This window comes from Falco peregrinus, chromosome 3, assembly GCF_023634155.1.
Source record: "Falco peregrinus isolate bFalPer1 chromosome 3, bFalPer1.pri, whole genome shotgun sequence".
Lineage (NCBI taxonomy): Eukaryota > Metazoa > Chordata > Aves > Falconiformes > Falconidae > Falco > Falco peregrinus.
In genome coordinates this window covers 2554033-2567147 of record NC_073723.1, presented here as the reverse complement: position 1 = coordinate 2567147, position 13115 = coordinate 2554033, and the positions used below count along the sequence as shown (strand labels likewise).

At 37.8% G+C, this 13115-nt stretch overlaps 1 protein-coding gene across 4 annotated transcripts in view; it reads left to right on the top strand.

Annotated features, from left to right (window-relative positions):
• ZFAT (zinc finger and AT-hook domain containing) overlaps window positions 1–13115 on the top strand; it is a 145095-nt gene that overhangs the window by 113051 nt on the left and 18929 nt on the right. For all 4 annotated transcript variants that reach the window (XM_055798403.1, XM_027786479.2, XM_055798402.1 and 1 more), the window contains exons 11-14: window positions 394–482; window positions 2986–3124; window positions 11029–11147; window positions 12840–12966. In XM_055798403.1, coding sequence (XP_055654378.1) covers window positions 394–482; window positions 2986–3124; window positions 11029–11147; window positions 12840–12966 — 474 coding nt within the window. The remainder of the gene's footprint in view (window positions 1–393; window positions 483–2985; window positions 3125–11028; window positions 11148–12839; window positions 12967–13115) is intronic.

Below are 13115 nucleotides of genomic sequence, written 5' to 3'. Positions count from 1 at the left end.
AAACATGTGAACATAACCAAACATCTGTGTTTTAAGGATTTCCAAATCTGCTTTACAAACAGCAAAACAACTGTTCCTACAGTTGTAAATAATTGATTTCCTTCTTCCATTTAGCCTGCACTATAAGGATTCTTTTTGTCCTTTCCCAAGTGACTATTCCAGGAGCGTCTAGACTATTTAATGCTTATAATTTAAAGATGACATTCAAGCCGTTTTTTTCTTCCTTGCTATGCTTTCTATTTAACCAAAATTTTGCAACACAAGTGCCAGACTTCTAGTATTGTTCACTGCACATTCGTAGCATTTTAGAAATTATCTTTATAAGGAAATACAATCAGTAGTTTTCTGAACATAAATAGAAAAAAGTTACTCCATTTTCTATTCCCATTTCAGGAAAGCAGTTTAAATGTACGGTGTGTGACTACACAGCTGCCCAAAAACCACAGCTGCTACGTCATATGGAACAACATGTTTCTTTCAAGGTAAGAAAACACGTAAATCATGCGTACTGACAAGTCATTTAGAAACACATAGAACTTCAGACAACAGTTTGAAAAAACTGGCACATTTTCCTGTTTGGTGACAGTTATGGCATCTTAACATAGTATTTCAAGAATTTTGACTTTATAGTCACACTTTTGAGATAGGGTTATTTTGTTTGTGGACAATTTGTAATTAGTATCTTTTCTTGCCAAAAATAGACATATGTTGCAATATAAAATAAACCTTATTGTTTTTTTCGATCGTCAGTCCCTGAGAGAAGGAATCTAATATGTACCTTAAAATGTCCTAAGGAAGTAGGGAAGTGAATCCCATACATTGCCCACCTGCATTTACTCTGAAAGTTTGCCAGTCTATTGTACTATAGATCAGTTCATATACTTGAAGAAAATTGAAAATAATTAATTTTAAAACACCCCATTTATCTGAAACTGCCTTGGAAAGAGTTGTGAAGATTGTTAATGTTTCTATGATGTGTTTAGGTTAGAGATACGGTTTATTTTAAAAGACTGTATTATGGTTTTATTCCTAAATTTCATGTTGGTTCTTGGCATGACAGGTCTTGATGTAATGAACTGTGCAATATTTTATTCAGGAAATAGAAATTATATGTTTCTTTTCCAGAAAAAAAAACCAGTCTTTTGTATGTATGAAAAATGTTTATTTTAATGTAACACTTTATCTTGGCAATGAGCATACTTCTTCTTGAAAACATCATACTATGTTCATATGCCACATCTTTCATTATCTAACAAACCGTTTTGCTTCCTTAAAGAGTACACTCCATCATTCTTAATACTTACCAATGCTATGTACCTCCATAAAGCAGAAAGGAAGACAGTCTTTTGATTCATCATTTAAATTTTGGAAGACAAGACATATAAGAAAATGAAGCAAGTCATCTAAAGAGATAAAACATTTTGAACAAATAGTTTTTCTTTCTTAAGTATGTAGTTTTGCTGTGGTCTTCTTTTTTTGAAAGGATTTTTTGTAAATGAAAATACATACTTTTCCTTTTTTCATCGCTAATGGGTTGAATGTACTCATGATGCAGTTCTTGAAATATACTTGGTTCTGACCTCGGGATCAGCTTTAAAACTGTTGACTCAGCACCTCTGTTCAGTCCTCTGTGAGCCTCTATAGAAGTGTGGCTGTTCAGTGCATTACCAGGAGAACTGCAAAACACTGAAATAGGTCAGTCAGGAGTATTTGTAAAAAGTTCAAAAAGTCTGTTAGTAACACATTGTCTCCTTCTGGAACAGTTGTTTGCATGCATGTCCAACTCGGAGGAATGTCAATATTTTTACAACCTAATGGTAATTTAAGCCATTGTACTTCCAGGCTCTGTGGATTTGCAATCCTGCTATCTGACAGGAGATAACATGCAGGATATGCAAATATGTAGAAAGTGGTACAAGAACACAGTGTTCTGTCTGGATTATTTTCTTGAAAAAAGTTTCAGCAATAGAAAAGTACCCCTCTCTGAAAAATTGAATAGCTGAATATTACAGTACCCTCTGAATTGTGAGGTTAAGGGAATCTGAACACCACTTTTCTTCCTTATTTTTGCTGTTTGGAGCCTGAAGGAAGGTCATGAGCAGCAAGCTTAGGGGAATGTTCTGGTCAATGGACCCTGACTGCAGACATTTCCCAGCTTTAAATTCAGCTTCTTCATCAACATTTCTGTACCAACCACTTTCTGCTGACTAACTTCAGCTGGGCCTGGGTGCTGTGCATGAAACATGTTGTATCCCATTCCGAGGTACTTGACATTTCCCCAAGGACATGGGTCAAGGTCAGCGTTCTTTTCCAGGACCCTGATGGTTGTGTCAAGCTTCCTCTAACTGTGACATATCTCAGTCGGAAGGTCATTCTCAAAGGCTAACTTTAGGCACAAACACTTGTTTTCCTAAACATTTTCTTTAGAAAATAATTTAGAAAATAAGACGTATGTTCTTAAAAATTAATCAGTTTAGTTCCCAAGACTTAGCTTGCCGAATGGTCACATGAACGCAGGTGTCAGTGAAAGGGGACGGGGAGGAGCTCAACCCCCAGGTACGGTTGGTTATCTGTTCAGTTAGATTGGCTGCACAGTCATGTTGTACCTTTGTGTATTTTAGCTCTCTTACTGCCCATTTCCAGACCAAAGCTAATGGTAGCTGAGTAATTTCCTTGTAGTAGAAAGTCTCCACGTGGTCAGACCTGTGAGCATCAATTATGAAAACACACAGTTTACCAAATTATGAAAAGTAGGTCACGATCTTATAATGTTGAGAATACTTGTTGTCTTGCACATCATAAAAAATATTTAGTTGTACCTAAAAACATTTAGGTACAACTTCCACTTACATTGAATTTTAGAATCTGTGAAAGATGCCTAAACCAGAAATCAACATGGTTTCTTGGGATCAAAACATTGCAGCTTAGGCTTGTGTTCTGAAGAGGTCAGGAAATACGGTCTAGCATTTTCCATTTTGTTCCTAGCCTTTCCGTTGTGCACATTGCCATTATTCCTGCAACATATCTGGTTCCCTGAAGAGGCATTACAACAGAAAGCATCCTAATGAAGAGTATGTAAACATAGGTTCTGGGGAGCCTGCAGCAGAAGCCCTTATCCAACAAGGTACATCTCTACAATATAAAACTTGTCATTTTTTTTGCTCATGCAAACTTGGTTAAATGCAAACTTTTGTGCAATATGCATTTTCCTCAGTTTATTGGGTGTTATGTGATAAATCATTACTGCTTTGTAGTAATTCTGAAATGCCCACCTTTTACCCTTCATTCAGTGTTCTTTTGGCATGATTTCTAAGGATGGGTGAACCAAAGTTTTGATTGACCTTGCTGGTACTATTCATTGTTGCATACATTTATCATTTGTTTGTCTACTTTTGGAAGTGAAGTTGAAGTCTGTTGAAATGAATGAAAAATTTCAATCGTTCTACTGATAAATTTCTATGACAGTTTTGTAAAGTTAAACTCAAGGTAAGGTTCAGCAAACGTAAGGAAAGAGACTGAAGAATAAATGGCAGCAAATTACTCCCTTACTAGAAAAATGAGGGGGAGATGAGAGTAAAGGTGAAGCAGGTTACAAATTGTTATATTCAGAATCTTGTTTATGGGCAAAGGAAGCACACCTTTTCTATATAAGTAAAGACAAGAATTTATTAGTATAATGGAAAACTTAACAGTCTAATTCAAGAATCACCATTTATCTAGTCCTAATTATTTCTAAAAAATCACCAAAGTATAGTTAGCGTGCTTACATAAAGAAGTCTCAATAGTATTATTAATACAATTAAAATGGTAATTTTTACTCTTTTGCCTGGTGCTGTGGTCACCCCTCCACTGTTTTTCGGAGTCCTAAGATGGGTGATTTCCCTCTGGTGTTGGTGTTGGGATGGCGTTGTCAATAAGTTGTCAGCGTCTGGAGTTCTTTCCTGGGAGGAGTATGATGTTCATCTTCCTCTCCCCCTCCACTTGGGGCCATTGTTACATGTGTGCTTACACCCATTTATGCTTTTCTTTCTCATTGGTCTCTAGCTCCAGATTAAATCCAGATTTACCATATACACTGCCCTTCATCTATGTTCAATGCCTTTTCTTGTTGTCCCTAAAACCAGTTTTATCCAGCTACAGATTTGCGTTATCATTTCTGAGTTGTTTGTAGCTGTGGGTTCTTCAGTGCCAAGCTTGTGCCCCACTTCTTATCACTCCATGCCTGCCCTTCCCTGTTCTGCATCCTGCATCCCTGCTCGTCAATGCTGTCCTACCAGGGCTGCATTTCCCTACATTACATCTCTGTGTTAAGTGTCCTAAAGATCTCACTCTGCCTAGAACAACTGCTTGTTGCTGCTCTCTGTGTGAAACCAGAGACACACTACACAAAGACAAAGACAAATAAGACTAGTTAGATACAGACACCTGGTCAATTACAGAAATTGTACTGAAAGATGAACAAAGTAAAGGCGAAAAGGATTTTGGGGAGCATCAAAAATTCAAGACTAAATAGAAGAGCTAATGGAATAGAATCATTTAGGTTGGAAAAGACCTTTACATCAAATCCAACCACAAACCTAATAATGCTAAGTCCATCAATGCCAGGTGGGAGAGAAAATCAGATTGTAGTAGGTTTTTTTAGCACTTGTATATAGTAGCATAAAAAGTTATATCCCTGGTTGTTGGTTTTGTCTATAAATTTAATCCCAGATGAAGTCCTGTATCCTTCTGAAAAGATGGTCAGTGCTACTGGTTGCTTTATTTCTACTTGATACAGATAGCATAAATTGGAACTCATTCCTTGCAGTGTCTGGGTGCTACCAAAGGAGACGTGTACAAGTTGCCCAGCTCCCATGAGTAGTTTTACTATTGCACACGAAGTGGGTGAACCAAAGCAAACAAGAACTGTGCAGTCACATACCGTTTTGGGTGTGAAGCTCCTTCAGTTCTAGTGCCTGGTGTGGGAAGAAGAGAAGAAAGCCAAATTAAACACTAAATTATATTGAAAATATTTTAATGGTTGGTAGAGTTGATTTTCTTATTTTGTGATAATTTTAGGAAGTATTTTCCTTATTATTTTATTAGAAACTACCACCCTTTTCATAGTATTTTTTGGTATCTTCAAAATTTCTGGTTTAGTTGAAGAATAGTGGAGATCAAAATAATTTTCTTGCATTAGATAATGAATTAAATATAATTCTTCTAAGATGACATTATTTCTAAATGGTATTTCCAAAATATTCATCTAATGCAGAACATTTATCTACTGAAGGCATTAATCCATGTTAAAGTAATACTGAAATCATGACACGGAGAAAGACACTCAAATTGAAGTCTGAGACTATCCCTTTAAACTTGCACTATAATGGAGAAATGTGCAACTACACTAAGGAGTTTGAGCCTGTGTTATTTTTATATGACATTTCTTTGCTTCCTTTTTGTCAAAAAAAACAGAAATAATTTAAAAAGTAGATCGTTGTCTATAAATTTCAGGGCAGGAACGTATAGTAGAATTTCATGATTATTTTCACAGACAGTAAAAGTTGACGGGGAACCTGCAGTTGTTTTAAAGTAATTTTAAAGTAATTTTTACTTGGTCAGTACTCTGCGCCTCTTCTGTAGTCATCCTGGTGCAGGAAGAATGGTGCACTATGGGGAGCTTTGCTGAACTTTCCAAATACCTGAGCACTGCGAGGAATTGTTTGTCCGTAGCCAGTCTTAAGAATAGGTACCTGAGATTTAATTCTGTTAATATAAAATTAAGGACCATATTTACAATGTCTTGAACAAATAAAAGTAATCATATACTAGTTAGGTTTTCTTTCCGCTTTGGGAGCCATGTAAACGTATTTCTGAAAATAATTATTTTCCACTGCAACAAAAAACCTATGATGGAGGAGAAGGCTTACAATGAAGACATTAGAGTGAGATGGGAGACAACAGCCTTTAATTTTTTCTGGGGTGGACAAGCTTTGTCTACCACATTGGAGCACTGGGCAATGATTAATGGGATGAAATTTAACGAGTCCAATTGCTAGCTTCTGCACCTAGGGATAACTATAACACCAGGGATAACTATGAACTGGGAGAGCAGCGGCTGGAGAGCAGCAGGAAGGGATTGGGGGTGCTGGCAGCTCTGTAGGAGCTCACTGTGCCCTGGCAGCCAAGAGGGCAGCGCGTCCTGGGGGGCATCGAGCGTGGCATAACAGCCGGCCAAAAGAGGTGGTTAGCCCTGTATTCTGCGTTGGTGTGGCCTCCCCTTGAGTCCCGTGGGCAGTTCTGGGCCCCACAGTTTAAGATAGATGTGAAGGTCCTTGAATGTGTCCAGGGGAGGGCAACAAACCTGGTGAAAGGGATGGAAGGAATGTCCTGTGAGGAGTATGAGGAACAGCTAAGGACTTTGGACTTGCCTAGTTTGGAGAAGAGGAGGCTGAGCACCAACCTTATTGCTCCCTATGGCTTCCTGAGGAGGGTCAGTGGAGAGGCAGGTGCTGATCTCTTCTGCCTGGCGTTCAGTGACTGGGCGCGTGGCAATGGGTCAGAGCTGCGCCAGGGCAGGTTTAGACTGGGCATTAGAAAACATTGCTTTACCAGGAAGGTGATGGAACACTGGAACAGGCTTCCTAGAGAGGTGCTCGGTGCCCCAAGCCTGTCAGTGTTCAAGAGGCATTTGGACAGTGCCCTTAACAACGTGCTGTCATTGTAGGTCCCTTCCAACTGAAATCGTCTGTTCTGTTCTTTCCATCTCTTGCCTTCGCATCCTTCCTCCTCCTCCTCCTCCCATCCCTACACAGCATTTGTGTTTCCTGTGCTGCTGTAGTGCTGGGCCTGCCTTCCGCGTGTTTGCTTGCTGTGTGGAGTTTCAGAGCAGTAAAGGGGCTTCGAATCCATGGAGCAGCTACAGAGTCAGTGCCTCTTACCAAGCCTCTGCCGTGAGGAAAGCCATGGTGATGGCTGTACTCTTCTCACGTGCAGCCTCCCTCGCCAGCTTTATTTCTTGCTCTATGATACATCACGTGGATCCTAATTGTGGTCTCAAAATAAAAACAGGAGACCTGCAGATTTCTTATTATACTGTAGAAATATCAGGTTTTTCTCAATGTTTTGATATCTCAGTGCGGGGGGAAAAAGTTCCTTGTGGGGAGACTTTTGGTAATTAGGATTTACACTTGGAGGTGGTAAACATGAGTCCTATTGAAGTTCATAAAAATTTTCCTGATTTTGGAATCAGAAGATCTTCTGTATCTGGGTCACACGGCACAAACAGATCATCACGGACATACGATGCAGTACGACAAGGTGTGTGTTTCTGAGCCGCTTGGGCCGGCCGGTGCAGCCTGCTGTCTGACCAGCCTGTAGCGTTTCAGTTTACCATGTTCGTAGATCTGAAAAGCGATGTTGGACAGTTATTCATGCATTCATATAAGGGAAGAAGACCCTTCAGACCTGATATTGAACAAGTCCTTTGAACTTAAAGTACTATAGACAAAAAAGAAAAAGTGGGAGAAGCGGCAAGCAAAAGGGTTTGGAAAAAAAGTGGGAAGGGAAACTAAGAAAGATTGATGTCTAATAAAAGTTCTATCTATTCATATTGTATTCTAAGTTACCCACTGAGCCCAGCGTGAATTGCCTCATACTTGCTCATCTTTTCTTCTCTACTCTCAACTGGTTTCTGACTGCATTGCAGACATTTCAAGTAATTTTAATTGGAAATATTTATATGACTGTAGACTGCTGGACTCTACTCAAGATTCCTAGAATGAGTTTATAAATAAATGAATGATTCATAGAATAGAAGAGGGAACATGTTCATTTGAGCAACTGCATTGCCAGGGATAGACAGCAGTATTTAATTTCTGGGTTTATATTAGAAATTAGAATCAGCCAGGATCAGGGAAATGCTTGGGGATTTGGGGGTGGGTGGGTATTTTTTTGTTTGTTTAAATAGAAGTCTACTGTCTGACATTTATTTTAGTATTTTAAAGTAATAAAGGAAAATAAACACTATAAGAATTTGATGTATTCTGCATAGGGGACAAGAGTATTATATATGCCTTACCCACTAGTTTTTTTGTGAGACTCTGCCTGTTTGTTCATTTGATAGCTTCCTTTTTTAGTTTCATTTGCTTTGTGTGGGGCATGTCACATAATTTTTTTTCCTGAAATTGTTTCTTTTCTCTTCATTGATACTCCCTACCATCCATTGTTTTGTTTATGTGTTCCTGTACTCTCTGGGAGACAGATTTTCCATCTGTGTTTGTGCAGCAACTTGTGCAGTACATGCGTGATGATCCAGTTGTGGCCTCTGTGTTCTCTTATACCGCTATCATCACATGGTTTTTTTAACATAAAATAATAGTTGTCTTATAGATATTTTAGGCCAAGAAGTAAATAATGTGGAGAGCACATGTCAATGCCATGATGGAAAAAAGTTGTGGAGCTGTATAATATTTGTGCACATTATTTTGTTGCAAACATCAGTTTTAGTATTGAAAGTAGATAAGGTGTGTAATTCGTTAACTTTCTCTGTATATTACCCATTACTTTAAAGAATCATCTAGAAATTAATTTTCCTGACCTTTCATATCCAGTCACTGACATGGAGTTATATATTACCAGTTTAATTCTATGCTTCCATTATATGTTCTTTAATTAAAGTCATAATGACAAAAGTTACAGCTTTAATTTATCTGGTGTATTGTTACAATAGCTTCAGTTCCAAAGTAATGCAGCAAAATGTCCTGTCTTTCACAACAGCAGGTTTTTCCTAATACTACAGGTTGGTGTGAAATGAATATTTAATTTCATTTTCTGTAACTGATAATGTCTTTGTCCTAATCTGAATAAAGGTATTTTGCTTTTGCGAACTTTTGAGTTTCCCTTAATAAGGAAACTGTATCAGTTTTGTCTGGAGATGAAGTGTTGAGAATCTGCTGTAATGGTGAAGTCTGATGAAGACTTAGGATAGATTGAGAGCAGAGAGGGGGAATTGTATAGAAACAGTAAGTCTCGATGAAAGACCCTAATGACTAGTTATATTCTGTTTTATCAAAATAAAAAAAATATTTCTTTTCACCTGGTAGAATATCATATGGTAGGTTTACATTAATGTAAAAGGGAATGCTTTTTCTAATCACCTTATTCATAAAAGACTGTGCAATGAGGACTTGGCTTATAACCAGTTTATGAGAGTATATTTGAAGCATTTGAACATGATGGGTAAGTGTCATCATTTGCCATGATAATGTGGAGTCAGCCATCTGGTGGCATATTTCCTAATGTGGCATAACTCACCTCACTAGCCATTAGATTTGTTAGAATGAGTTCTAGTCACCTAATGCAACAATTTATCACATGCAAATTATTTTTGTTCTGCTTTAGTCAATAGGGGGATAAAAGAGAAATACTTATATGCATAATTACAAGCAGCTGAGATCTGACATTTGACCAAATTACTTTCATAAGAAAAAGAAGTAAAAGCTGTTTAATCTAGTGTACAAAACTGGATGCTTGTAATTTTGTCACGCTCAGTTTTTTACCTGTAACGCGGCATACTCAAACAGTACACATAGTACTAAATTCATGCTATGCATCATTTTGTAGATAGACAGAAAACTTAGGTTTTGCATCTTAACATAAACAGTAGAAACTCTCAAAAGCAGAGATAGTTCGGTGAAGGTGACATTACATTTTATCTCTTTCTAGTATGCTTTGATAATGTGGCAAAAAAAATAAATTGTTTGTTTGAAACTTGAGAAAACTACAACAGCTGTCTTGGAGAAGTTACATTTTAAAAAATTATTAAAGTATGCGACTATTGTGTATGTTAAATATTAAGGTCTTAGTGTTGTTTATAAGCACTTAAAAAAAAATCCTAGCACATCCAGAAAGAGTACAGTGCACTGTGGTTTTGCAAGGCTGTCACACCAGGGCTTTGCAGGACAATGGGGAACCAGTATTTAAAGTGGAAGCTTGTCAGAGACCCCAGTGTTACAGAGATGTGGACTATACATACAATTTATATTTGAAGCTGCAATTATATGTAATGAAGTAGGCCCTAAAAATAGTCTCAAAGGCACTCTAATTTGAAAAAAAGAGTATTTACAGGGCAAAAGTATTAGTTCAGAATTATTTAAAACAAGCTAGGCTTTGCTTTTGGTAAGCCTAAAGCAGAATGTAAGTCATAGACGCCCTCAGACTTGAAAGAAATTTCACTTAGGAACTAGAACTAGTCTCCATTGGCTGCTAAACTTGAATTTCAACCAGAATCATGACTGCGGGAATGATTCTGCACAGACTGAAGCATCCCCTACGTTTGCACTATCTGTATGTGGCAAAGCAAAAAAAAAAAAAAAAAAAAAAAGGGGTGGTGTTGGTAAAACTTCCTATGTTGTCATTCCTTGAAAAAAATCCTCACTTTCTAATGCACGTGCCACTTCTACAATGGCTTTTGTTAGCAAAGCAAGCACCAGTTCTCACTCCGTGAGTAAGTTACTATTCACTTTGCAATTTGTGTTCCCTCTGTTATAGTAGGCTATCTCCCTTAACATCTAGCTCCTGAGAGATGAAACCAATACTTTTTACATGGGCCTAATTGCAGAAATGATGCTGTATCTGAGGCTAGTGCAGAATTACCTGTTCCTGCTCTTTTTTTCCACTTGGTCAGCGGTAGGGGTTCCCCAGGGAGAGAGATGCAGAGAAGAGGAAAGATGGTAACGGCGTTCCTGCAACTTCACATCTACTGAAGGGAGGCATGCAGGCAGGGGAGCGGTATTCCTGTAGCTTCCCAGATAGATGAGCTGTTCGAGACTCCTTCCATTACCATTATCTAAAATTGCTCTTTAAGCATTGTGAGAGTTCAACTATTTTTTTTTCTTTTTTTCCTGTTGGACACAGTTGCTAAAGGAAATTTCTAAATTACAGTTACATGGCTTGATTGAGATGAGGTCCAATGAAACGGGTCCTTACTGCCTTGAAAAAGAAATTATATGAAAATAACTCCAGGAATTTATTTGTGTTTCCTTATAGGTGGCATTAAGTGTCCTGTTTGCAGCTTTGTGTATGGTACAAAATGGGAGTTCAACAGACATCTGAAAAACAAGCATGGAATGAAGCTAGTGGAACATGATGGGGAGACCAAGTGGGAGGTAAAGCAGAGTTGCCATAGCTTTAGCCCTAAGGATTTAAAAAAGTCTAGGGAGAAAAGTAAGGATAAGAATAAGAACTATTAAAAAATACATCCTTGACACATAAGATCAGGAGGTCATGTGATCTTATCTCCATTTTGCATGCATACATTGCTATGACTGTTAAGCTTGACTGCTTTAATACCTGGTAGGATTAACAACCTTGTAAGTGCTTATTTCTGCATTTTAGGGCTCTAGTCCTCTATTTGCAGCAGAAAGGGTGAACGTTTTAGCAAAAAAATGTGACATTGAAAAACCTTGCGTTTTGTTATATCCCAAAAATTTGCTGGTGTGAACTGCAAGATGCGCAGAGCTGCAAGCTTATATTGAATTAATGAAGGAAGCTGATGTCTTGGTCTCAAAAAGGTTAGAATCTAGAAAACTGAATCTGTAAATTATCAGCTAAAAAAATGGTACTTTGACACAGACTAAGTCTTCTATCATTTGTTCTGTGTTTTCAGCTTCAACCCAAAGTATGTAGAAATCAGACTATCACTAAGATCAGACCTTAAAAAATTTAAGTTAGACCTAAGAAGCTGGATTAGAAAAAAACAAATCAACAATCTGAATTTTCTTAGTTTGGGGTGAGGTAGGGTAGCTACCTTGAGAGGGCTTGCCCTTTCCAGTGTTCCCCTGCTGTCCTGTGTAGCAATTTGTTCTAGAATGAAGACTTACTCAGAGAGCAGAGCTGACCCTAGATGCAGAAGCTATGGGAAAACTACAGAACTATCTAGCCACTTTTATTTAAAAAATTACAGTTGGCAAGCTGTCTTTTCACTGCCTGAGTAGGCTATTGTTGGTGTCCAATGAGAGGAAAAAGCCAGAAGTCAACTGCAGCTGGCTGACCTCCACAGTTAAAGACCTGTTCTGCTAAATTTCAGGCAGTCTGGCCCTCGTTACAAATCTAACACCTAATTTGGAAGAGCCATCCTGCAGCTCTTGTGTAAGAGGTTTTGAGTGTCCACAGATAGAACGTTAAGTCCTTGAAAAATATCAGAGTAGATTCTACATGGACAAAGAAGACAGAGCAAGCATTTTAGAATGTAGTCCTTTGAAGTCTTGTATCCACATGCATTTCACAAACAATTCTCTGTACGCTCTTCCAGCAGATGCCCAAACCTGAAATACTAAGAGGATATCCAGGATGCAAGCATGTCTCTGCTGCTCAAACAGCTATAAATAAAGAAGTCTCATCAGAGCAGGAGTACATATTGACAGCTTGTCTTGAAAAAAAAGTTATGTAAAGGATAATTTTTCTAAAGCAAAATGTCATTTTCAGACTTCACAGGCATTTTACCAGGTCTGCAAAGACATGCATTATAAACTAATTTTGCCCAAAAGGTCTTTACTAGACTCTGATACAACAGAAGTCCGTTGCTAGATCTAAAATAACTGTGCAGCAGAAATGAAGTCAAGATAATTTAGCATGCTTAAAACAACTTTTGAAGGAGAATCTAGAAGAAAACTATGGGATAATATCCCACTCCCATGTAATATTCTTCTTGAATTCTGTTTCATCTAGTATTTCTGTAAGTCTTGTTACAGTATTGGTTGTTCAAAACTCATTCCTTTAAACTCAGAACTTCAATTGTTCTCTAAATCGCTAAAATGAGAGTGAGATTATTCATGCTTTGGCTGGGTTTTGTTTTCAAGTTAACTGCTGAAGTTTCTGAAGAAGCATCCACTCAGTATCTGCATATCACGGAGGCTGGAGAAGATGTTCAAGGCACTCAAGCTGCTGTAGCTGCATTACAGAACCTTAGATATACTTCTGAGAATGGTAAGTTACCTTTTTTAGGTTGAAACACAACATACAGCTTTTATCATAAATATCTAATTTCTTTGAGTGTACTTGACAATATAGGGTCTCCCGTTAAACTATTAAAAATGATTAAATTTACTTCTGGGGGGTTATGTTTTTCTTTGAGA